At 41.8% G+C, this 26722-nt stretch overlaps 1 protein-coding gene across 1 annotated transcript; it reads right to left on the bottom strand.

The window, feature by feature from the left end:
• Nucleotides 1-29: 29 nt before the first annotated feature.
• On the bottom strand, nucleotides 30-25521 carry LOC108898246 (receptor activity-modifying protein 3). Its single transcript, XM_018698174.2, has 4 exons — nucleotides 24979-25521; nucleotides 10782-10811; nucleotides 10380-10539; nucleotides 30-1442 (listed from the first exon to the last, which is right to left on the bottom strand). Exons 1-4 carry the CDS (start codon nucleotides 25028-25030, stop codon nucleotides 1187-1189), a joined length of 498 nt encoding a protein of 165 aa, XP_018553690.1. The 5' UTR covers nucleotides 25031-25521; the 3' UTR covers nucleotides 30-1186.
• Nucleotides 25522-26722: the final 1201 nt, after the last annotated feature.

Genomic DNA, 26722 nt, shown 5'->3' with positions numbered 1-26722 from the left:
CATGTAATGAAGGAGAGGGACCAGCTGCCTACAGACATGAGATTTAATGAAGGTATTTTATCTGAATAGGTTCAGTTTTCTCACACAGCTCTGAGCAGAGCTGACAAACAGATGCTTTGGAAGAACAGAAGAAACCTGTGCTTGGTTCAGTTTGGTGGCTGGTGAGGACAGCAGTCACAGACCTGATCAAGACAAACACTGGGGCAGGTACAGTAGACAGCACGGACACAATATGACTGTACAGTATGAGGGGTTTCCACTGAGAGCCCCTCTCTGAGTATTAACAGTAATTTATTCCAGAGTTATAAGTTATACAACAGTCCATCGGGGCTCAGGTAGAGAAATTCAAGTCCCAGAATAAATTGATCAGAGCATTGAAATGTCTTTGGGTTCCACACCAGTGTCTTTTGTTTCCAGGGGCTACAGTCTGCTCAGTGGGAGAACCAATACGTCCACATTTGGCTACTAACCCATCGTCCCCTGGGAGTCTGTTTTCCACCACTGAAGAGTTCAGTTGCTGCCTCTTCAGCAATGATACAGTGCTCTTACGTGAACCTCTGAGATCCACAGTCCAGATCCACAAGCTCAAAGACCCAGTGTCCCAAGATCTGCTTAACAGCAAACCCCCAATATCCTCTGTGTCTCAGTTAGATCAGACCTCCCTCTATCTGTGGCAAACAGATCACCAGATTTACAGGAGGGTTCACAGCTTTATCAGAGAGAAATCTCATGAACCAACGTCAGAATTAAAGACATACTGTATTTTGATATTTTTCGACAGAAGAAGATGGATATCTATTTAAATATGTAACTGAGGCTAATGGCCAGATAGTTTTGCTTAGCATAAAGACTGGAAACAGTGGCAAACAACTAGCCTAGCTCAAAGTCACCTGGCAGATATCTCACCATGAAACAGATGAAAGAAACATGATGTGTTCATCTATGAGCTTTAGAGGCTGAGGCAGGCTAGCTGTTTCCCCCTGAGTTGAGACCATGTTGAGTGTTTGCAGACCAATGTTAGAGGTTTTAAAAACACACACTCAGCATGAAGACTTTTCTTAAACTACAAGGAGCTGCTCTCCTTCTCTCTGACCAACTGAAACAACCTCTCTTCTGCTGAGTCACAGTAAAGAGTCTGGGACTGTGGACTCAGTCCTCCTCCGCCCTCCTCTGCCCTCCCCCCCTTCTAGGCCAGGATATCGCTCCTCTTGCTGCACCAGACCACGAGGGCAATCATGGCCATGGTGAGGAAAACTGGGATGAGGATGAGGATGGTGAGAGTGTCGTCCGGTGGGTCCACCCACACCACCTGCTCCATGGTGCAATTGGAGAAAAAGTGCTTGTGTATGCGGATGATGTAGCTCTCCACCAGCGGGTTGGGCCAGTAGCAGTGAACAATGTGGGACTTGGTCTCTGTGCAGAGGGTGAAGAGGTGGTACTCACTGAGGAGGAAGAGGAGAAGGATAAGATAAGATAAGATAATCCTTTATTAGTCCCACAATGGGGAAATTTACCATCGTTGCAGCAGCAGCAAGTGATTGAAAAAGATAGAAAGACATAAATACAAGTAAGGGCAAGATAAAAGCAAGATAAGGCTATAAAAAATATACACAACAGTACAAACATGACAATGTAATAAAAAATATTAACAGAAGAGAAATATACACAGGACTTTATACATAGACAGAAAATGAATACAGATATTGCACAGGGTTAGAGGAAGATCTGAGCTGTTTAAAATACACAGATCAGATCATCTGTGAGACTAAAAGGTCTATCACAGTTTCCTACCTCATTTATTCTACACCTGGTTCTCTGAACACACCACCTATAAAGAAACCTGCTGCGGTTAAGCTCATATTATTCAGACTTCAGTATGTAATCCATCACTGCAGCTGGGGATACACCGCCTTTTACTCCTCTTTCCACCCATTCTGTCTCAGTAGTGAGGGTCACTCAGAGCCTTCATGTAACTTTTCAGATTTAGAGTTCAGCTATGACAAATCCATTCAGCCAGCTCTAATCCCTCTCTCTACATTCTGAACCCTCAGTCCCTCAGTCTTCGCAGCTTCTTTTCCCATGACATCGAGGAACTGTTGTCAGTCACTGACTGAGGAGTACATCTAGAGGAACACCACCATGATGTGAAATCACTGTTTTAACTACTGAGAGAAAACAAGAGGTCATTATGACTCATATATCATACACACAGACACACACACACACACACTGCTGAAGTGCTGTAAACTAAATAACCCCTGCTGTCTCAGAGGGATTATATATAAATGAATATAGTGCAGATGTATATGAGATTATAAGAAAAGTGTTTCCTGTTTGATGTGAAGTCAGCAACATCATATTATTAAACCAGCTGGAGCTCAGAAGTAAACACTACAATTGTTGACAAGAATGTAGTGGAATGGAGTGAGAAGGACACAGTTAAATGAATAGAGGCTGTAAAAGGCTGCTGGAGTGGTGAAGGTAAAAGGAAGAGGTCTTCAGTTTAGTTGATATGGGAGATTTATTTTTTACAGCAGTGAATTAGTGCAGCGTGTTTACAGAGCCAAGGCCAAACTGAAGAAAAACTAAACTGAAGAGACTGGGAAATCCACTCTGCACCAGGCTATGCCTGCAGCCTCAAGCTCCAGCTACCATTTATATTATCCACAGCTCTTCCTATTGCAGGAAATACCCATTAGACCATTTATCAACTTATAATAGTGACCTTATCCATCAGTCTAGAAAAAACGGTTAAAAGTAAAAAAAAAATAAAATAAAATACAATAAAAAGTTAAAACATTACTAGACCTGTTAACAGAGTCAATAAGATCTCAAATTGTCAGAAACAGACCCCTGCCCTTGTACCACACTTGATAAATTCCCAGGGACTTTTACCCAAAAAGTGCAGGTCTCCCAGATGTTATCCACCTGTTTTCACTCTGTCATCCACACAACAGTCAATCAGAATTACAGCTGCGTTGAACAGGCCCTCACACCCCCCGTTTGACAAAGAAAAGGTAAAGGCCACCAGCTTTTATTTTTCAATGCACTTGGAGAGTAACGAGTGAAATCAACAAAATCAAAGTGGCAACTTCATTGCTCGGGCCCTAATAATAATAATAATCTCTACAAAAACAATAACAAAGTTACAAAAGCAACTTCGTTGCTCGGACCCTAATTAACCCGTGGATGTGTGAACATGACCACAAACAAACATGAACACACACGACACTCCCACCCCACCTCACAAGCTCACCAAGTTCATCATCTGCATTTTATTTCATAACATCCCTGAAACATTAAAGCTTCCTGTGAAGCCAAGACTGAGGGGACAGAGCTAGCTGTTTCCCTCTGTTCCCAGTCTTTATTCTAAGCTAAGCTAACTGTCTGCTGGCTGTAGCGTCACATTTTGTCAGTCTCCTCATTTCACTCTGAGCAGGAAAACACATGTCTGACTGTTCCTTTAAATCTAAAATAAGAAAACCCTGAAATCTGATCAGTAGTGATAAAACTCACTTACATCAGAACTGAAAATCACTAAACCTGGTGTGGATTTAGTTGTAAACCACAATTGAGCTGTGTCAGCTGTTTCTATCTGATAGAAACAGTCTCCCTCCAGTCCTATGAAGCTCTAATCCATTTACACTGAAGCTCACTCATCTAAATGGTCAATTAGTCTTCATTAGCTGTAGCAGGAAATGGTCTAATGACCTCAGAGTAGCATCTGGTTCCACATAGACCCTGACCCTGAGTCCTAACAGGTCCTCACAGACCAGAACCACCACTGACCTCCTGAGTGCACCACAGCACGGCAGAAAATCAATGTGTGATTAGAGGTAATGACCCTCCTCCTCCTCTGGTACCAGCTGGTACCGGCTCTGCAAGGGGTCACTGCTGGAGTAAACATGAGGCCCCCCTCCCCCTTTATGATAACTGCCTGAATCTAATTACAGCTACAGTAACACTGCAGGGTTATTGCTGTCCCAGTTTCTGTTGATACATCAGATTTGACAAAGCATTCATCATATATATTTATATATTTTTCTTTACATTTAGTTTGAAGTGACATTCCTGATGCAGGTGCCAGTTTCTAATTGTTCTACCAGATGTTTATACCATCACCCCTGAGATGCTGATGGGGTTAAATCTGTCTTTCCCTCAGTTTCTAATCAGTGATAAAACAGTGTGTATGTGCTGGTATGAAGCAACCTGAAGCTTCAACATGTTTTCCTGGAAAAAACAATGGGAAGAGCAAAACAGAGCAAGTGCACGGCCGATGGACAGAGCAGGTGGCTCTTTTTCCCAGAATCTTCCGATTTTTTCCAGTAAAACTGTGAGTCAGATGGTTATTTTGATGTTGATTTTAATGAGCTGTGTGAATATTATTGGCTCTCTCTGTGGTGGTCAGAGGAAAAAAAAGACGAGTGTGAGAGGCCAAAGGTGAGAGGAGGAATCAGGATAGACACAGATTAAAAACAGCTGCCCACCCAGCTGCAGGAGGCTGTTTTTAAAGGTGCCACCATGCAGGACTGGCTGACAGCCTCCTTCACTAAAACTACAAATATATACAGAGCCCACAGGAGGACCACAGCGCCTGAGGTAAGAGATAAGAGTTTAAAACGAAGACAGTTTCTCAGTGTTCATATGTCTCTCATATGTCTTTCACAGGTCTGCACTGACAGTGACAGATTTACTCTGTAGTCAAATCTGCTTCCACACATTACACACATTTCACTTTTATCTCTGTCAAATTAAAGCTGCATGAACTCTAACCTAAAGAGACAGTTTAATTTCACTGCAGAACTATTAGGAAACCCTTTCATAGCAGAGAACACCAGAACCTGGTCAAAGCAGATTTACACTGAAATCTGCTTCAGAACATAAAGAAGCAGGAGTGTGAAAATGGTTAGATGATAATAGAGACTGCCTCGGTGTCCAGTGTGTGGTAGTTAAATCTCTGCAGGACTCTTTAAACACATGGAGACAAAGGCTAGAGGCTAAAAAAACCTGGCTTTAAAGTTGGATATTCACAAATTAGGTGCAGTAAACGTGCTGCCGTAAGCGTGTTTTGTGTTTTGTCACTTCCAGTTGCCGGTGTCTTCAGATTACTGTTTCTTGTTGTTTTTCTCTCACTACATCTACGTCTTCATCACCAATTTCATCTGCACATTTACAGTAACAGTAGTTGCTAATTCACCCACGACTCTCTTATTCTGTGCAACTCTTTTGCCACTTCTACACCAATTCACTCTATCCTCTGCTAGTGACTTTAGCTGAACTGCTAGCCATGGCCTCCTGTTCTCCTTCTACCTCTTGCTCTGCGTGTCAGATGTTTAGTTACACCTCTGCCTCGTTATTGATAATGGCATGTGTAATAAATGTAGTTTGTTTGCTGCACTCGAGGTGAGGTTTAACAAATTTAGATACCCCGCTCTGCACCACTGAAGCAAATTCCGTAGTTAATGCTAAACTGCCCCCACTAGTTGGTGCGGACCAACCTAGCGTAGCTCCTGTTAGCCTTCCCTCGGCAGTTCCCAAGCATCCAGGAAAGCAGGCTGTCTGGGTGTCTGTTCGTTAGAACAGGCATAGTCGTAAGCAAAAGCCCACTGCCAACCACCACCCAGTTCATGTTTCAAACAGATACTTCCCACTTAGAGACAAACTTGCTAAGGCTAAGGCCAGCTCTGGTGATTGGCGACTCCATTCTGCGGAATGTGGAGATAATGACTCCTGTATTCCTGGGGCCAGAGCAGGCAACATAGAATCATACTTAAAGCTGCTGACTAAAGATAAGCATAAATACAGTAAAATCGGTATTCACATCAGCACTAATGAAACTACGCCAGTTGGAGGTCACAAAAGTTTGTGTGGAGTCATGTGTAACTTTGCAAAGTCGGTGTCGGACACCGTAGTTTTCTCTGGTCCCCTGCCCAATCTGACCAGTGATGACATGAATAGCTGCATGTCTTCACTCAACCACTGGCTGTCGAGATGGTGTCCGGAAAACGATGTGGGCTTTGTAGAACATTGGAAGAGCTTCTGTGGGAGACCTGGTTTGATTAGGAGAGAGGGCATTCATCCCACTTTCGATGGAGCATCTCTCATAGAAATCTGACAGATTTTATTAGGACACCAAAGCCCTAACAATCCAGAGTTCAGGTCAGGAGACAGAGTTGTAATCCTACACGCTTCTCTGTGACTAACCCTAACCCTAACCCTCCTTTAGAACAGTCCCACACACACTCACACACACACACACACACATACCCCATAGAGACTGTGTCTGCCCCCCGACCACTTAAATTAAGTAAATAAAAAGCTAGTAGAAGAGGAGTTAGCCACAATAATCAAATAAAAATCAACACAGCCAATTCATATTTACGGCAAAATAAAAAGTTAAATGTGGATTGCTAATATCAGGTCTCTCTCATCAAAAGCTGTACTAGTTAATGATTTGATTTCAGATGATCATCTTGATCTATTCTACCTGACTGAAACCTGGCTATGTCAGGATAAGTATTTTAGTGTGGATTAATCCACCCCCCCAGTCCTATTAATACTCACATCCCCAGAGACACCGGCCGTAGAAGTGGAGCTGCAGCCATTTTCGATTCTAATTAATACACAATACTAATTAATCCTAAACCTAAACTCAATTATAATTCATTTGAAAGCCTTGTTCTTAGTCTGTCACACACAAGGTGGAAAAACACTAAAGCCAATTTTATTTGTTGTAGGGTACCGCCCTCCTGGCCCATACTCTGATTTCTTATCCGAATTTTCTGAGATTCCTGTCGAGTTTAGTGCTTAGAACAGATAAAGTTATCATAGTAGGGGATTTTAATATTCATGTGGGTGACAACAATGACAGTCTTAGCTTTGCATTTTTGTATTATTGGACTGTATTGGCCTTCTCTCAGTGTGTAAATAAACCCACTCACTGTTTTAATCACACCCTTGACCTTGTTTTGGCCTATGGCAGTGTTTCCCAACCTTTTTGAGCCACGGCACAGCCGCGGCATTGTCTCACTCGCAGCATGACTATGTACTTTCATATTTAGCGTGATACTGCTTCTAGTGGAAGAGCATGTAATTGTTCTGCCTGTTACTACACGCCACTCGCTTAGAGTACAAGTCAGGTTAAATTGGATAATCTTCCACGGCACACCTAATGATTTCTCACGGCACACTTATGTGCCGCAGTACACTGGTTGGGAAACACTGGCCTATGGTATTGGTATTGAACATGTAACAGTCTTCCCTTCACTTTTGAATTCATATTGCTGGACTACGTATCAACAGGCAAAAATGTCCTAACTAGAAATCTTTCTGCTGCTGTGCTGTAGCTAAATCCAATGCCATATCTCAATTTAACAGAAGCTACTTCCTCCCAACTTGATCATCTTGTATACTGCGTTGCAGGCTCACTGCATACAGCTTTAGACTCTATTTCCCCCTAAAAAAGAAAGAAAGAAAGCAAAAAAGGCTAGCTCCATGGTTTAACTCTCGAACCCGAACAACTAAAACAAATATCAGTAGGCTTGAAAGAATATGACATACCACCAAACTGGAGGAATCCCACGAGCTGCCTATTGCTTGTCATTAATAAAGGAAAATGTGACGGAGTGGAGCTGTAATTCTCCAGTCAATACATGGTGGATGTAAATAACTGTGCTTATAAAAATACAGTTAATTTTTGTTTAATTTATATTTGTGTTGTGGAGCCTTTAGAGGCGTTGTTAGAGAGAAAATGTGTTTTCCTATTAATTCTTGAGCCTGGAGGGAGGAGCTTTGGGTTTATAAGGGGCTGCTGTGGCCCAGGGAAGGCAGTCCTGGTTTGGTTGCAGAGGAGGTAACGACTACTGGCACATGTTTACTGAGTTACTGAAGAACTCTATTAAGCTTGAATTTTTCCTTGATGTTTTTTGGGGTTTTTTTTTGCATTGTTTGGTTGTTTGGTTTCCACCAATTTTTTCGCACTGTAAAAAGTCATCACTGTTTGCACTTTGGGAGGCCGGCAAATAAAGAAATCAGAGCACCACATTATCTTCTGACTATGACTCTGAGTTTTTTCTGGGATTTTTCCTCTTACCTCCACCATTTTTGGATTTTTGGGAGGTTTAAGAAAGAACCCTGTGACAGAAAATAAATACAGGTTTCGAGGTTTCTTTTCAGCGCTGTAGGCAGGCTGATCCATGTATTCCTATAACCCGCAGCAGTGATGCTTTTATGAACTTTTTTAATGATAACATTTTTACTACTAGAGACAAAATTCATCACATCCTGCCTTCAACCAGCACTGATTTATTTCAAAACACAGGATCCCTAGTAACAGCTGCAAAACCTGACCTTTCTTCTTCAAAACCTTCAACCTGTCTCTTAGACCCCATCCCAACTAGGCTGCTTAAGGAAGGTCTGCCCTTAATTTGCAATTCTGTATTGGATAAATCTGTCCTTATTAACAGGTTATGTGCCGCAGTCATATAAAGTAGCTGTAATCAAACCTCCTCTGAAAAAGTCCACTCTTGATCCAGACATATTAGCCAACTATAGACCTATATATAACCTCCCCTTTCTTTCTAAGATCCTGGAGAAAGCAGTTGCAAAATAGTTATTTGACTTTCTACAGGATAATAGTTTGAGGATTTTCTGTCAGGATTTAGAATGCATCATAGCACAGAGACAGCACTTGTAAAAGTTATAAATGAGCTCCTAACTGCATCAGACAATGGACTTGTTTCTGTACTTGTCTTGTTAGATCTTTACAGAGACTGGAGCATTTTATTGGCATTAAAGACACTGCACTAAACTGGTTTAAGTCATATCTATCTGATAGGCTTCAGTTTGTACACGTTAACCACAATTCCTCCATGTACACAGAACCAGCAGATCACAGACCAATTCTATTTCTGTATATGCTTCCCTTGGGCAACATTATCAGGAATCACCCTATAAACTTCCATTGTTCCATCTTCTATGCAGATGATACACAGCTATATCTCTCAGTGAAGCCTAATGAAACCAATCAGTTAGCTAAACTTCAGGCATGCCTTAGGGACCTTAAGACTTGGATGACAAGCAACCTTTTTACTATTGAACTCAGACAAAACCGAAGTTATTGCACTTGGTCCCGAACACCTCAGAAATAAATTTTCTAATGACATAATTATATTAGATGGCATTGCCCTGGCCTCCAGCTCCACTGTAAAGAATCTTGGAGTTATCTTTGATCAGGATGTGTTCTTTAGCTCATACATAAAACAAACTTCTAGGACTGCCTTCTTTCACTGCATAATATTGCCAAAATTAGACATTTTCTGTCTCAAAAGGATGCAGAAAAACTAGTCCATGCATTTGTTACTTCCAGGCTGGACTACTGTAATTCATTATTATCAGGCTGCCCCAACAACTCTCTAAAGACTCTGCAGTTGATCCAAAATACTGCAGCACGATTACTGACAGGAACTAGGAAAAGAGACAATATTTCTCTCGTGTTAGCTTCTCTGCATTCTATTCTGGTCAAAGCCAGAATAGAATTTTAAATCCTCCTCCTCACCTACAAAGCCCTTAATGGTCATGCAACATCATAGTTCCCTACAATAAAGATCTTATAGTTCCCTACAATCCCACTAGGACACTTTGTTCCCAGAATGCTGTTTTACTGGTGGTTCCTAGAGTTTCCAAGAGTAGAATGGGAGGCAGAGCTTTCAGCTATCAGGCTCCTCTATTGTGGAACCTTCTCCCAGTTTGGGTCCAGGAGGCAGACACCCTCTGCACTTTTAAGAGTAGGCTTAAAACTTTCCTCTTTGATAAAGCTTATAGTTAGGGTTGGCTCAGGTTTGAACCATCCCTTAGTTATGCTGCCATAGGCCATGGCACACTGAGCTTCTCTCTCTCTCTCCATCAGTATGGATTCATATCCCATAAATACATGTTACTAGCTCTTCCATCTCTCTCTCCTCTTCTGTCTCTTTCTGCAGGTATTTCTGCCTCTGGAGCTGTAGAATCTGATCTGTGATGACAAGCCTCCTGCCGCTCATACAACCCCACTCAACACCTGTTGAAATTACTAGTACTGCTTCTTGTATTACTGCTACTTTTGCAATTACCACTTTAATTATCACTACTATCATTACTACTAATGTATTATTGGTATCACTTTACATTTTTTACATGGAATCCGTGTTATGCTATGTTCTTCTGTCACTATTCTCTAGCCTGACAGGTGTTACTGTTACCTTATTAAATAACTGTGCAGCCTGACAGAAGAGGTGCTGAGGATGATCTTGGCCTATAAACTGCCTCCAGGCCTCTGTCCTGCTCCACAGACACTTTACTCCTCTGTGTGCTGAATATTAGTGATCCATGCCTCCTCGTACCTGATGAAGTGTGTGAGGTTACACCAGTACTGTGGGTCTAGGTGAGCCATGTCCCGTTTGAAGGCGTCTCCACAGACCTCCACTTCCCACTGAAGACGGGACTCATTGCAGGCTTTCCTTGGCTGGGGGGGCATGGACTCTGTGCTGAGAGTGTCGGTGGCTGAGAGGATGAACAGAGGATAGAGGGACAGAGGGAGCACAAAGAGAAGACAGAGGGAGGACAGAGGGAGAACAGAGAGAGTACACAGAGAGGACAAAGGGAGGACAAAGGGAGGATGAGCGTGTATCGTGCTCTGATAAACAAGACAGTGGCTGAAGTCACACGTGGATGCTCTGTCATAAAGATGTGACCTCTGTTTGTCATACTGTGAATGAATGAATGAATGAATTAATTAATCTTACCTGACAGCCCTCTCATCATCCAAATGTTGACTGTGAAGAAACAACAGAGGATGAGGTTAGACTGGTTCCAGGTTCCAACATGTTGAATATAGTCATGTGAAAAAGAAAGTACACCCTCTTTGGTTCACCTCAAGTACACCCCAGGATCTAAAATTATTTAAAACTAATCTCAGGTGTAAAACAACACACAACAGATTCCACTGTGTCATTATTTATTTAACAAAAATGAAGCCAAAATGGAGAAGCCATGTGTAAAAAATGTAAAGTACACCCCATGATTCAATAGCTTGTAGAACCACCATTAGCAGCAATAACTATTAACTAATAATGGTTTTCTGTTTGCCTTTATCAGTCTCTCACATTGTTGTGGAATTTTGGCCTACTCTTCTTTACAACTTCATTGAGGTTTGCAGTCAGTGGTTTGTGTAAGGCTCACCACACCACAGCATTTCAATCGGGTTGAGGTCTTGGGCATTGCAACACATTGATGCTTTTCTTTTTCAGCCAAGCTTTAGCCGTCAGACAGGTGGCCTCACATTTGACTCTAGAATATTTTGGTAATGGTATACAGAGGAGTTCATGGTCAACTCAGTGACTGCAAAGTGCCTAGGTCCTGTGTCTACAAAACAAACCCAAATCATCAGCCCTCCACCACCATGCTCAACAGTTGGTAGGAGGTGTTTGGTTACCATCAAACATGGCGCTGTGCATTATGGCCAAACATGTCCACTTTGGTCTCCTCTGTCCAGAGGACACTGTTTCAGAAGTCTTGTGTTCATGTTATTTTTAGAGAGAAGAGGCTTTCTCCTGGCAACCCTTCCAAACAAGCCATACTTGTTCACCCTTTTTCTATTTATTAGTGAAACATCAAAGACAATTCCAGCTACATCTGTATAATCCATTTGTGTGAGCATTGCCTTTAATGAAAGACCAATGAAATCCATTATTTGTGACATGAACTGTGTTTTCAGTTAATTTCCATTATTTTATATTCAGAGCTACAGAGCTATAGGAGAGAGAATTTTTCACCTGAGGAGAATAATCCCAGAGATACTTTGTAATACTAAAGTGCATCCATCACACAAAGTTTAATCCCCTGCTCCCCCCTCACTGATTATTACTGAAGCAGTGTGACTGAAGCAGAAACAGGAGGGTGCATCTCTCTTTGAAGTGCCATGCTCAGTTTGAAAGACACCCTGCAAGACAAAGACTGTTAACGTGTCAGCGTGCTAAATATAGAGCCCTTCCTGTTTTAGCATGCAAGGATGTTTTGAGGTGGAGCAGTTTGTCTGATAAAGTTAGAGCTGTCCCTGGTGTTCAGAGGAAGAGCCCTGTATATTTTCTGAGATGTGTTTATCCACTTTTTTGCTGAGAGTCAGACACTCACAGTGACAGGAGACAACTGTCTGACCAATACTGAAACTTCACATCTACCAAACGCTGTCATCAATCCAGATTTTTTACAAATCAAATGTCGAGAGGTAAAATCATAATTACATGTTTCTTTTATCTGGACCCTGTAACAGCATCAACCTGTTTTTCATAAAGATATTTTCAGAGCAGAGAACAAATGAGGTGTTTTATTGTTCAGAGGTCAAAGTCGAACTGCAGGGTGACGACCTCAATGAAAATGATTATGGCTTCCTGTCAGGAACCATAATAAACTCTGTCATTTAAGTTCAGGTCAAAACTGTTTCAAAAGGCCCAGGAAAATCTGCCTAATTAGGGAAAAGTGTTAGGAGCAGAAAACACGGCAGATAAATATAATATATAAATATGGTTGGATTAAATTAGTACTCAGGCTGTATTTTACTGCCTCATCTGTCCCACTGATTCCCCAAAAACCCTCAGAAAACTGAAGTTAACTAGACTCATTCAAACTATAATAACACGAGACTCAAGCAGTTCCTGTCAGCGCTGAGTTTCAGCTAAAGAGGAAAAAGCTAGTAAAGACTTTTCTCTCAGAGACTTTAAAAGATGACAAGGACTCCTCTGACAAACCATCTCAGAACAAAAGGGGTTCTGAAGGTGACAGCTGAGTCACTGTCAGTGTTATTAGACCGGATCAGGAGAATCCCCGAGCTCACAGAGGTCACAGAGTCAAGTCCATACGCTTGTTTTTTTCTATATTTTACCTCAGCACATTAAATCCACTGACAACCCTCTCTTCACTCACACAGACGGAAAATCATTTCTCAGGATTAGTTAGATGCTCTGAGCAGTAAGAGCACAAAGAAAATATGTCCTCTGCGTCTGCTGATCAATACATCAAATCAGATATTACAGCACATTTCTACAGAACAGCACAGCACTCTCAGAATAACATCCTCCATCTCTGACTTTAAAACTTGTCTTTCAGCCATCTGGTTCCCACACAGATTTCAGATCCAGTCAGGAGTCATCAGGACGAACAGACTGATTTAAATTATAGTTAGTATTATCATCACAACTAATTCATATACATAGAAATGTGGTTTCATTAAATCCCATGTTATATCCCATTCATGTTATTATATTATTTCAACACTGTTTTTATGTTGTTGTTTCCTGTCGGTAACTAATGGTTAAATGTTCCTGCAATTGTAGGGGCTGTAATTCTGTGTTAGACAGGAAACTTTGTTGAACTGTGGCCTGCAGCACCAAGTCTATCACAGTACTGATCTTCCATGTGTTATAAATAAAGTTGGTTAAAATATAACTGCAGTCGTGTTCTCTAGATACCGCAGTTCTCTTTTCCTGAGTCCTTATCAGTTCAGTCAGCAGGACCATGCAGTCCAAGCTCTGGTCAACACACATGACAACGGCTCAGACTCAGAACAGCAGAGGGCGCTGTTGCTCAGTGAAGTTACAAAGTGTTGCTTTAAGTACGCTCAATGACAGGATGAAAGCTGCAGAATGAGTCTGCTGACACCAACAGTCCTCACTGTGATGATAAATATGATTAAATGCTGCAGGTTCATCAAACTGCCAGACTGACATGACTGATCTGCAACATATCAACAAACCATGGAGCATGGCTTAATATTATCTTCTTTCTTCTTCATATTATAGGCAGATTGCTGTGTGAATGCAGATGAAAATCCTGGTAATGTAATTAAATTAATCCAGTGCTGAGATGAAACACATTAGCAGTCTGTGTAAGACAAGGCTTTCAACCACACAGACTCTGACAAGTTCATTTGTGTGTGTGTCTGGATTCTGTTTCATCTGACACTGCTTTAACAAGCTTGTTGTTCTTATTGTTAGATGATGACTCTCTATAGACCTGGTACCCACTGCTCCTCTCCTATGTTATTAATAAACAGAAGCAGGATGGAGGATGTGATGAAAATAACCTAGAATAACAGTGTAGCAGCAGGAGTCTGTTCAGTATGAGCTCTATAACTGCAGGGGGAAGTCTGAAACTGAATCTACTCTATCAGCAGAGACAGAGATGTTTGACTTATACAGTGATTTTACTTTGACAAACTTTTAAAGCAGTATTAAATGATTTTTAGCTCTGTGTTTGGTCTCCACCTCCCCCAAATGCTCCACCATGTTCACCACCTGGTCTCTAACTATGTCAGCTGTTTGCTGCTGAGCAGGTTTGTGGACAGACAATTTTTACAGCTGTTTCTATGAGAGCAGTGAGAGTGAAGCAGAACAGTAAAGCTGCAGGTCTTCAATAAAAAACAATGAACTGAGAGATGTTGGCTGTGTCCGAAATCACTCAATACTCACTATATAGTGAGTTCACCATTTTGTAGTGCCATCAGAATGAACAACCGATGGTCACTAACCAAGCAATATATCCCATCATTCACTGCGTTTGCGCTGTGAGAGAGAGAAAAAATGGCTGCCAAATGGGAGGAGAAAGAATCAAATGGTTGCAAGGCAAGTTTATCTGTACAGCACATTTAAACAACAAGACAATTCAAAGAGCTTTTTACATAAAACCTGAAAAGCATGAAGACAAAGTGTAACAGAAACACATAAAAGCACATTCAAGACAATTAAATCTAGTCACCAAGGAGTTAAGAGATTAGAAAATAAAAATAAACTAAAATACAGTAAGACAAATAAAATATAAGAATAAAAGTTACAAAGCAATACATTTATCATGAGCCTCAAATTTGATTTAATAGAAGGTATGGACTGTCCACCAGCTGATGTTGATCTGACAGGTTTTAATTGTGTGATGGCAAAGATGTAATTAACGGCATAGAGAAAACCCGAGTAGAGTCTAAATGTGTCTAAACATTTTAACAATGAGCTCATTGTGTAGTCCTCTATGCTGAATTCCCTAGATAGTGAGTAGGGAGTGGATGAGTGAGTGTTTTCGGACACAGCCCTTATAACACTGTGAGAGGAGCTGCAAAGTCAGGTGATAATTCTCTGAATTCATCACAGTGAGCAACTCCTTTAACATTTAACTGACTGTTGATATAAAAGCACTGGTTAGTGCAGCTTAAGTTTGCACACAGCCTGTGATATCTGTCTGTTTATAAGAACTCCTCACTCTGCAGAGGATGAATACCTGCAGCTATGATCACAAATACTTTATGTACCTGAAGCTATGAGCTGTAGGTTGTACCAATATCTTTTCATTTTTATGAAACCATGAGTGTCCCTGTAACCCTGTGTGAGAGCTGTTGTGTATAAGACAAGGGCAACGAAGACACGTCTCAAACTGTTCAGTGATTTAATATAAACCAAAAACAAAGGCTGTAGTGGAAGTTCAGGCACGTGGAAAAGTCCAAAAACATACACAATGTCCATAAAGTCAACTAACAAAAGAAAATCGCTGGGGATATCACAGATCCTCAGGTTACACACAGCACATGAACACAACTAAATACTCTGAGAGACCATGAGACCAGAGACCATGGCACACACAGGACTATATACACACTGGGGATGATAACGAATAGGACACAGACAAGGGCTGAATAAAGATAGGAAGTAAAATCATGAGAGATAAACCAAGGAAAGTAACTTCAAAATAAAACAGGAATTACAAGAACAACAGCGACACAAAGGAGAAGGAATACCAAAATAAAACCAAGAAACCAGAACACAAGGGAAATGATCATTTCCAAAAACAGGAACCTAAAAACACCGGAGGAAATAATCATTTACAAAACCAAAGCTGTTCTTCATGTGGCACTTCTTAAAGACTAACTTAATTTAAATGTATTCACAGATTCTCATTCATTAAAAGCATCAGTTTAATCTCTGAGTGCTACATTGTCATTGAACCTCTCATCAGTCACATGTTTGAGACTCTCACCTGTTGTCATCTTAGGCTTCACTGAGGCTCACAGGGCTGAGACTGGAACAACTGGCCACTCAGCAGAGACATTCTGCTAATGAAGGCAGCCGATCATGGTTCAAGTCCTGCTCTTTATGATACGACCAGATCAATTATGATTTTAAAAAGAAACTCACTGCATGTCATTTTAAACATCACAGTGGGAGCGGATCATGCTGACAAATTAACATTTTAAGAGCTCCTTCACTGAGCTCCTCTGACTTCTCAAACAAACGCTTTAATTTGAAAATACACTGAAACCTCTATTTATAGAGCAATAACAGACTGAGACTAAAAGCACAGATGTAATAAAACTGGAGTAATTGAGTCTTATTCTGTTCCTTAATGTATAAAGGAAGGAACTATCCATACTGCAGGAGACTCTTCATGTGGAGGTTTAAAATTAGAAAGATGCTAACAGGCTGCAGTTATTAGCTTCTTCATGAAATCCACGACCTATAATCAGTAATACATGTTAGTAAAGGTGGGTTTTAAACCGACAACTTTCTTCCTTTAACTAGAAGCTGTGGAGTCAAATTAAACAGGACCTCGTCTCCACATTAAAACAGTGTTAAACCTGTGAATTATACAGGCTGAGCTTTGCTATTTTAAACCAGGAGAGTTAAAGCGAGGTGTCTGTAGGTGTTACACACTGGCTGACAGCGTGCCAGTTGAGAATTGGCTTGCACGCTGCCACGCTGTCATCCACTGCCTGTTAGCCTGCAGAGATAAATATAGATGAGAGGAAGCTGAAGATGAAGGAAAGTAGATGAATTGGCAGCACTGTCCAAACAGATTTAAAGCCCAAGCAGAAGTGACACAGCTTGTGTAACTACTTCTACCTTATTCTAGGTCATCCTCCTCATGAGGACAGAGGGGTAACAATGGGGTGAGGAGGGTGGGGGATGTGAGGGCATAATAACAGTGAGATTTAATTAGAGAAGTAAAGGTTTGGGATTCAATTGTGTTGTTACTTTAAATTCATGAAGAGATGGAATAATTTATCCACACAGGATATGAGGGAGGTCTGTATCTGCCTGCAGCAGTGATGTGTCTTGTCCTTCACATCTAATCTGAGAAATTAAAAAAGGAAATAAATCTTGTCCTCTGCTCTTCCTGTCACACTGTCTGTCTCTGCACAGATAAACAGATTGAAGCAGCTGAGGTTTCTACAGGCAGATGGAGAAAACAGAGAAAAAGAGAGAGAGTGAGGAGGAGACAACAGAGGGTGAGGAAGAGTGAAGAGGAGAGAAATGTACACTAGCCTCCTCAGAAAACACAGAGAGTCTGAGGAGCAACAATAAACAACAACACACCTTTATTGCAAGCTAAACCCCCTGCCGCCACCAAACTATTGGATGGATCACCATGAAACTTTATAGAAATTCCTGATCCCCAGAGGTCGAATCTGTCTGAATCTGATGATCCTCTGACTTTTCCTCCAGCGCCATCATCAGGTCAAAGTTGTGTCCTGCAGAGCTAATGACTCCCATCAGCCTCAACTGCACTCTGTGTTTGCATGCTAAAACATTAAACTAAGATGGTGATCATGGTCAACATTATACCTGCTAAACATCAGAATGCTAGCACTGTCAATGTGTGCACATTAGCACTTAGCTGAAAGAGTTGACCATGCTCCAGTTGAGAAGTCAGAAAAACATGGACACTCACAGTAAAGTCTTTGTTGTTGTTGCTCTTTCAGAGATTCTAAACAAATCTGTTCTCTACCTGACGAACACCTCAGAGGAGGAGAAAAGGAGCAGAGGATATCTTTGTTTTTCGGTGTATTTCATTATGTAAAAAATTGTTTACTATAAACAGTAAAATTAGCTGAGTTTTCACAACTATGATGTGAGTAACAACCATCTTGAATTCTTATGTCAGGGTTGGTGGGGTTTCGCTGATTTTCTGAGTTGGAAATCAGGGGGGCAGGCCAGTTGAAACTTCTGACTAGGAACTCAGAAATTCTGACTTCTGAGTACAACTGGAACGCACCAAGTCCAGCCTAAGAGAGTTGTGAACATGGCTGCAGACTGAGACAAAACAACAATTGTCACCTACAGGAAAGGTGTGTACTATCTATCTGGCAGTAACAGGTAAACCTGGACAGGTGGATCCATAAACACAAGCAGGTCACTGTGATCACCAAAGAAATCAGAGAAATTGCAAAATCAGCAACACGTTATTAACAGTTCAGTTAAGGCAATAATAATAATAAAGACAATAATAATGTCTAATATTTGACATCAATGAAGAGCACTGCAGTGTCTCTGAGAGGACGTGTGAGGTGAATCAAGCAAAAACTCACATGTCTGAATACATTCTCATCTGCAAACACAATTCAGCTCTCATGAATAAAACCCCGACCCCCCTCTCTGCTCCTTCGAGCCACTTCAAGATCACTGTGTTCTCCCACCCTCACCCCCCTGTTCACCATCTACAGAAAAACAACTGAAGCAGGCTGGATCAATGAGAGGGAAGAGTTGGCTTGTTTGCACTGCAGAAACACAGTTGACACTGAAGGCGGCCAGGAGGAAGCAGAGAAGTGTTTTTTTAGAACAGAGGTCAGATGTTTGTGAGGCAGCAAGCAGCTGATTTCAGATCAATACAGATTTAAATCAGACAATGATCAAACAACAAAGAGAAGCTGAAGGGAGCTGTGATAATTAAATGTTATATCACACAGAAATAACAAACCAACCTGAACACTTTGTAGTGAGACGATGAAAAATTGAAATAAGCTTTATTCTCCCTGGGGGAATTCACAGCTCTTCCAAAACAGACTAAGGTTATCAGGCTGAGGTCATTGAGGCAGAGAGCTAGGGGGGGCCTTTAAAGGATATTTTCTGACTGAAAACTGAAAACATTTTCACTGCCACAAGCAGCAGCAAAGTTAAAATGAATATGAGGCATGAACACCTGAACACAAATGAGGTTCAATCACATTCTGTTCCAGCCCCAGTTCCTTCTCAGCAAAGACAACCTTGTGAAAGAAGCTGCAGATAGCAATGACCACCGCTGCGTCCTCATCAGTCAGAGAATGTAGTTGTGATAGAAACTCTGACCTCTCAGGGTCAGTGTCAGTTTGTCAGTTGATGAGAGCAGGTCTGCTAGTCCCAGGTCAGAGGAGAATACACACTGTTCTCTGCTCATGTTGTGATAACCACAACTTAAAATAAAACTCAATCCTGTATTGACTGGAGAACAGAACCTGCTCAGTCAGTGTTAAATACAATTATAAACTATTACACTTGACATATTGTGTTTATGGTCCCTGCAATAACTTAAGTCTTTTTGTATGAAACTGATGATTACATTCTGTGTCACTGTTCAATAATTTCTATTTTCTTACAGTGTTCCACTGTCATCCTCTAAAATGTATTTTCTACTCAGGAGCCTCAGAGGCATTGTGGGTAACAACTCTGTGTCCTACAACTGAACTGCTTTCACAATCACATTGTGATGACAATCACCATCTCTGACTGGTTCATAATGAATGAATAAGGCTACAGTTAAAACAGCAGAGGTGGTTGGGCTGGACAGAGGACTGTCAGACCAGATTCACATCCAGAGACCAGGTTTACATCAGTCTTCACCAGCTCTGTGCTGGTATAGACTGATCAGATTTGATGGACATCAAAAACCCACAGATGTCCTTTGATCTAAATGTTACTAAACCATCCAGCTAATGCCCACCCCGCCTCAATTCAGTGAGACCTAAAATAACCAAAAACTGTTTGGACCCCATTGCTCACAGTAAGAAGCTGGTTGCTGGGTGACAACCCCTGAGTCCAGTAATGAGTGTGATGACACAGCTGTAATATGGTCTCTAACCTTCTCTACTGAGGTTTGTGAGCCAGCCTTGTTGTCTGAAGCTGTGTGCAGCCTGCAGCTGAAAGCTCTGTCCTCATAGAATCAAGCCTGTGGGAGTCACAGTGAGGAAAGGCACAGTGATTGACTGCTGGCTGATTATTATTCACCTTCTAGCTGATGAGCCAGGTGAGGCGAACAGTGACTCTGTGAAGAAGACTGAACAAGAAAAATCCTTTCAGACATTTTAAAAAGTACAAGAGAAGTAAATCAGGAGGGTGAATATTGCACCAAAGCCAAATATTTCATCCTGGTGGTTTAGAGTGAGTTGGCACTGATTCTGATTCAATTCAAACCTGCTCTCAAGAATGAAATGGAATGAGAATCACTTTACCTGAAGAACAAACAGAGCCCAGGGGGACCTTTCCCTTCTCTGAAGAATCCAGGCTGTTTCTATCAAAGTAGAGTCTTCCATGGGGGGAGGGTCAAAAGGGAGGAAGAGGAAGACGAGACAGAGGGGAACTCTGGGTACTTGGCAAACAAATACAGGAAGAGGGGGGAGAAAAAGGGGAGGGGGAGTGGTGGATGACCATGATGTAGATGGACCAAAATAAAAGAGGTGGAGGATCCATGGTGGTGGACGGTCCTGTGTGCATGTATGCAGGGTGGTGGAGCAGGTCAGTGATGGAGCAGAGCTAGTAGTTTGACAGCTCATTGTGGGTGATTGTGAGGCACCGTGAGGGGATAACAGCTCTATCTAAATGCAGTCCATTTACCATGTGAAGAGGAAAATTACAGCCCAGCTTCAGTGGAATAGGCCCCTGTGCAGTGAATCCATCTGTCTTCAGCTATCAGGGCTCATTTGTGGAACTGCTGCTCTGAGCATAACATGAACATCCAAACAAAACAGTGTCAAATTCAAACTGTTTTTAGCTTATAGCATTCATACAAGCAAAAACAATGGGGTGCTCTCACAGTGCATGCTGCTGGTGACAGATAAGCTACATGCATGTGATTACAACAGTGAACTGGCAGAACCAGAATACTTTATAAATTCCTAATCACTCTTCGTTAGCAAAGATAATCAACCGGAATAACAGCATTAGAGAGGCAACGCAATTCAGGCTTTCATCAGTATTCCCTCATGCACTTCTCTTAAACACCAGACAAGAGTTTAATTCTAACACATAAAAGCCAAAAACAGCCTAAGCCACTTTATTTCAAAACACAAAAACCAGCTCCACTGCAGCACCATCCAACACAAAGCAAACATTTACTGTTTGGAAGAACACTGTGGCAGCCATTAATTATCCTCTTTGTGCAGAAAAACGCAGAATGTTTCTGACAGGAGAAACGGTTTCATGGCTACATACGAGGAGGTAGACTGAGCTCAGTGACAGTTCAGATCTGCAGTCTGATCAATTCACCTCCGTCCTCTGCCCCCTTCAATGTCAAGACTTCACCCTCTGAATGATCATTGTCATTAATCACTGAATGTTTTTTATCACTGTGACTCTGTTCTCATCAGGGCTGGACACAGAGGAGGGAGATAACACAGGTCATCACCTGTGTTATCAGCAATGAGACCGGCCCACTTTCTATCAGAGTTGGTCTGACCAGCGTCTAATCACACACGACCTCCAGCAGTTATATCTGTGGTTGTCACATAAGGAAGATTTGTTGTCAATGTTTTACCTACAATGAAATTTGGTTTGACACTCTCCTGTGGCAACAAAATTATAAAAAACATACAAACCAACACAAGATAACAACAGTGTGTAAACAAAGTATTATACAGTATATGAAACAATAAATAACAAGGACAAACAATACATAATAAGGATGCTAATAGATACAAGGAGGTAGAATAGTGACAGATATTGTCACAAACCAGAACAGAGAGTCCTTCGAATTGGTATCAGTTATTTGTGTGTGTGTGTCAGCCTGGTAGTCAGGGTTTTTAGAGTGCTATGGGGGGACAAACAGAGGATGTCCCAGGTGGGTTTTGCTGGTGCTGATGGATCTTGCGTTTTGCTGCAGGTGGTCAGCATATACGGAGTATAGGTCTGGGAGTGCAACTCACCCTAAGACTGCTTCTTAAAACATATCTTTGAAATACATTAAAAGTAAAATCCCCAATGCTCGGGGGGGGGGGGGGGGGGGTTCAGCAGGCCTGGCAAGTTTGCAGCAGTAAATGCAGACGTTTCCCTGAAAAAACGATTGCATCAGTTGGAGCAACGATGCCAAAGACCTCAGGACAGTTCCAACAAGACAGGAGGGGGGAGGAGGAAGAGATGGATGTTGGGAAGAAAAAAAGTTTGGTAGACAGAGAGACTGAAGCTGCAGCAGTAAGTCAGAATTAGAGAGAACAGACAGGAGAGTTATCACCGATGAATCTGACCTGAGTCCTTGTCAGAGTCCAGAACTACAGCAGCACCAGGAGAGCCCTGGTCTCAGACCCTCTCTGCTCTCTGTGCTCTGAGCTGTATGATATATAAAAACTAACTCCCCTCCTCCCCAGCTTAGTGCAGTGTACAGTCCCTCGTCAATCTTGTTTAGGAAGAACTGCCTATTCCATCATGAACACAGAACAGTGAGCTCCATGAAAAACCTCCTGAAGCTGCTGCTGCTGTTTCTGTGGTGGAGACATAGGGTGTAACTCATCAACCAAAACCACCTCAACATGATCCAGGATTTGGATCTGAGGAGGCTGTGTGAGAGTTAATTAAATGTTCTCAGCGTGATTTAAAGTTTTGGCCAACAGCCAACAGCTCCAACTCATTATTGAACTATTTTAACTTGTTTCAGTGGGAAATTACTTTTAGTCCTCAGTGTTAACAAAATAACTCCTCGTCATCACAGTGTGGTCGTCTCCTCTCATCATCAACACACTGACATACACATTCAATTCTGTTCTCATCTCCCTCTGGTCAGATCTACTTTACTCTGTTATAAAGACAGAATTTCATATTATATATATATATTGCTTCTCCTGTTGATTGTTTTACACTTTCTCACAAGTACACTGCAACTCAGTTTAGTCCTCAGTTTAGATTACTTAAATTAGCTTCTGTCTGAAGCTGAGACCAGGACTCAGATCTCAGGACTCAGCAGACAGTCAGATCAGAACTAGCTCTGCAGGGTGTTGACCACACGGTTCTTCATCAGAAACTCTCGGAGCTGCAGCATCAGACTGAAACATGAACAGGAGACAAAGTTCAACTGCTCCTACTGAATGAATCTTGCAGCTGATCTGTGTCTGTGGATGGGTTTAACCTGCAGACCTGTGTGTGATGAGGAAGGTGTTGCAGTCTGGACCAAGTGAGATTCCTTCTCTTCATGTGTTTGTGTACTGAACAGACAATGGTTCTCTATGCTCTGACTGCACATTCTCACAGGTCCAAACAAATCCAACCAACCACTCAGACCCATTCAGTCCTGCTGAAGCCACTCTATGTCTCATCAGTCTACATTGTCTTTTCAAAGAGGCTCAGTCATTTTCCAAAACTGGACACAGTGGTGTTAGCACATTGTCACTCTAACAGCTCAGTTTCAGCTTCACCACAACACATTCTTCACATCATCCAACTGGTAAAAAAAAAAAACAAAAAAAAAAAACATGATTTATCTGAAAAAGCAGAAGTCTCTCATCTCACAAAGAGAACTTCTGGATAGTGATGAGACATAACTCAAAGTAAAAGGTGCTGTGTCGTCTGGGACTATTTTCAGAGGAGGATTTGCAACAATAATGAGTGTTTCCTGCAGCAGGGTGGTATGTGAGCCAACAATAACAAATTACATACAGAATGTTGGATTTGGTGACAATACAACAAATATTCTTTAAGACAAACAAACTAAACATAATGTAAACTGTAATCTAATGTAATGTAACGTGAATGCAAATGGACGTCAGCCACGTGCATTGAGCAGATCTGATCAGATCACCACAGCTCTAAGAATAGCTTTCTATTGAAAAAAGTTTTCTTTTTTCCCATCAGTGTTTTTTTTTCAGATGTCAGAGGAACAGAAGAACCCCGAGGCCATTTCCCTTCTGTGAGAGGATGAATATGTGTTTATTGAGGAGAGCAGATGCTCCTCAGTCAGTGGGAATGTGTTGCAGATGGGGACCAACCATCCTGCTCTCAGACTGAGAGGAACACATCAGAGGGACTGTCAGTTTTCTTTAAACATCTGGTCTCCACCTTCCTCCATCCCACATCTGATCCCTGTTACACCCTCAGTCCACACGATGCCTCATTTACACACACTGAACATTAAATAAGGAGCATGTTAGCTGGTTTTCTGCTTGGCCGGACAGAGCTGCAGATCCAGGAGAGTCCAGGCTCAAGGTCTTGGCCAGACATGGACCACATCCTCCTGTCTACTTAACTCTTTAAAAGGTAAAAGGACTAGAGCCATGTTTTCCTCGTGTATCCCGCCTCAGGATCACTTCCCTCCCTCCCCAGAGACTCTGTGGGTAAATAGAACAGAATCTGGTCTGTGAGGTCCTTGTGAACCATGAACCATGAAACTGAAATCCTGTATCACCTGGTTCATGTGTCCACCTGGGATTTTCAATCAGTGTCGGACCAGATGGCACCGGGTCCAACTATCAACTCAATAGCAGCACTGTGAGAGCCCCCACTCCTCTAAACCACATCCTGTAAAGACCAGCTCAGTGTGTGAACCAGAACTGTCCTACAGAGCATCTAAACAACAGTCAGTATGCTTGAGAAGGGGGTCCTGAGTCACTGTCCTGCACCACATGAACCATCATTTCATACATGAGTTCATCTCTGTACCAGCAGTTAATGAGCCAGATCCACAGGATCCCATTGGTCCTGATATAGGTCAGGTCTGAGCACTGGGGCTTGATGCCACGGTACACGGTACATTATATCCTCCACTCACCGTGTGTATGCTGAGATGGATCCTCAGACTTATCCTGTGCACACCTGACACACTCAGACTCAAACCCTTTGTACACATGACTAACAGAGAGGATTTATTTCTGACTGAGGCGGGAAACTGGGCCTGAACTGATCCTACAGGATCAACAGACTCCGGTCTTATTTTAAAAAAAATAATCAGACTCACCCAAAATCCCGACCAGAAAAACTTTAATAAGTGCGCTTTCGTGTGTCTCCATCACGCTGAGAGGATCCAGGCGGACTGAGTACGAATCAGCTGCGGCTCCGGGAAAATCTACATTTGAGGCGAACCATCATTAAAATAATCGCCGATGTGAAAATCTCGGTTCAGTCACACGTCCTGAGTCCAGAGTCCAGAGGCTGAAGGATATGATCTGCACGGAAAGACCAAAAAACCAAAATGAATCTGATCCCAGAGCGAGAATCCGGTCCGTCCTCGGAATGAGCGCGATCACTTCTGTGAGCAGAGAGGAGTCAGAGCTCAGGACCAGGCTGCCTGTCCCACACCCTCTGCTGGGGGAGGAGGAGAGGCAGCGAACATTGGATTAGATGTACTGAATAAAAGACTGAGCACAGAGACAGTTACACATAAAACAGATGCAGGAGGAAGAAAAAGAATCAACAGACATTTTAAAATGTTAACTCCGTTTCTCTATTTCTTCCTTTCTTGCTTGCTCTTTCATTGTCTTTCCCTCTCTCTTTCTTTTACAGTCTCATTCATTCATCCGTTATGTATACCGCTTATCCCTTAAGGGTCCCGGGAGCCTATCCCAGCTGACACTGAGTGAGAGGCAGGGTTCACCCTGGAGAGATCACCAGTCCATCGCAGGGCACAAACTCACACAGCTAAACTAAAACTAAAACGAGTAAAGTGTCAGATCATTGTTTTACTATAAACAATTTAGTTGTTAATTATATCCTCTGTGAAGAAAAAGAAATAATCATATTTCTAATGTAAAGCTATATTAAAGTGCCAGAGTGTATCAGTGAGCTGCTCAGACTCACAGGTTGTTGTTGTTGTTTTTTCAGTGAGACAACACTGACCTCCTCTGGTTTACTCTCATATTGCACTCCTGCAGTGGACTCAGACTCACCAAAACTGGACTGATGAAGACTGGAAAAACGTAGCCTGGTCTGATGGATCTGGATTTCACTTCAATTCAGTCAGGTGACAACATTAAAAAACAACACAGTTCAGAAAGAGCAACAAAATACAAAAGTAAGTACACAATATTACCTAAAATATCTCCAATAAAAAAGTGTTAAAAATTCAAATTAATATATTATTACATGTGCAAATTTACTGCCCAAGGAACAAAGGAGTTTTTACTCCTGTTGCATTGAACTGGGGTCTGCATCTTTGTCCTGAGGGGAGAGTTTCAAACTGAAGGAGGTGATCATTCAGGGCGATGATTTCTGCAGAGGCAGCAGATGGTCAGGATCTGAATCCATGGACCCAACCTGCCTTGTGTCAACAGTCCAGGCTGGTGGTGGTGTGATGGCATGGGAAATGTTTATTAGACTCACTTTGGGCCCTCAATATTCATCTTTGACTCAGAACTTTAAGGCTTGCATTAACTCTTTCTCTAAATCAGCTTTCTATCACCTTAAAAACATCACTGAGGTGCAACCAAATTAAAAGCAAATGGGCTCATATATTACTGCATGATAGTATGTAATAGAGACTAATAGAATTGTGAAAATATTTTTTTTAATATTTTTTTTTATTGTTTATTTTATCAAGAAATGCTAAAACTAGTTTGGACAGATTTGTTGGTACCCCTAAAAACATTATAAATCATTGCATTCTAATCTTGTCTCAAACTAATTGTTTAACCTTAATTAGTGTGACAGGTGTCTTCAAACTTTTTATCAGCCAATCAGCCTATTCAAAGAGAGAAAACATGCCA

Source organism: Lates calcarifer, linkage group LG24 (assembly GCF_001640805.2).
Source record: "Lates calcarifer isolate ASB-BC8 linkage group LG24, TLL_Latcal_v3, whole genome shotgun sequence".
Lineage (NCBI taxonomy): Eukaryota > Metazoa > Chordata > Actinopteri > Centropomidae > Lates > Lates calcarifer.
Note: the sequence above shows the minus strand (reverse complement) of the source record. Positions and strands in the feature narration are given on the sequence as shown.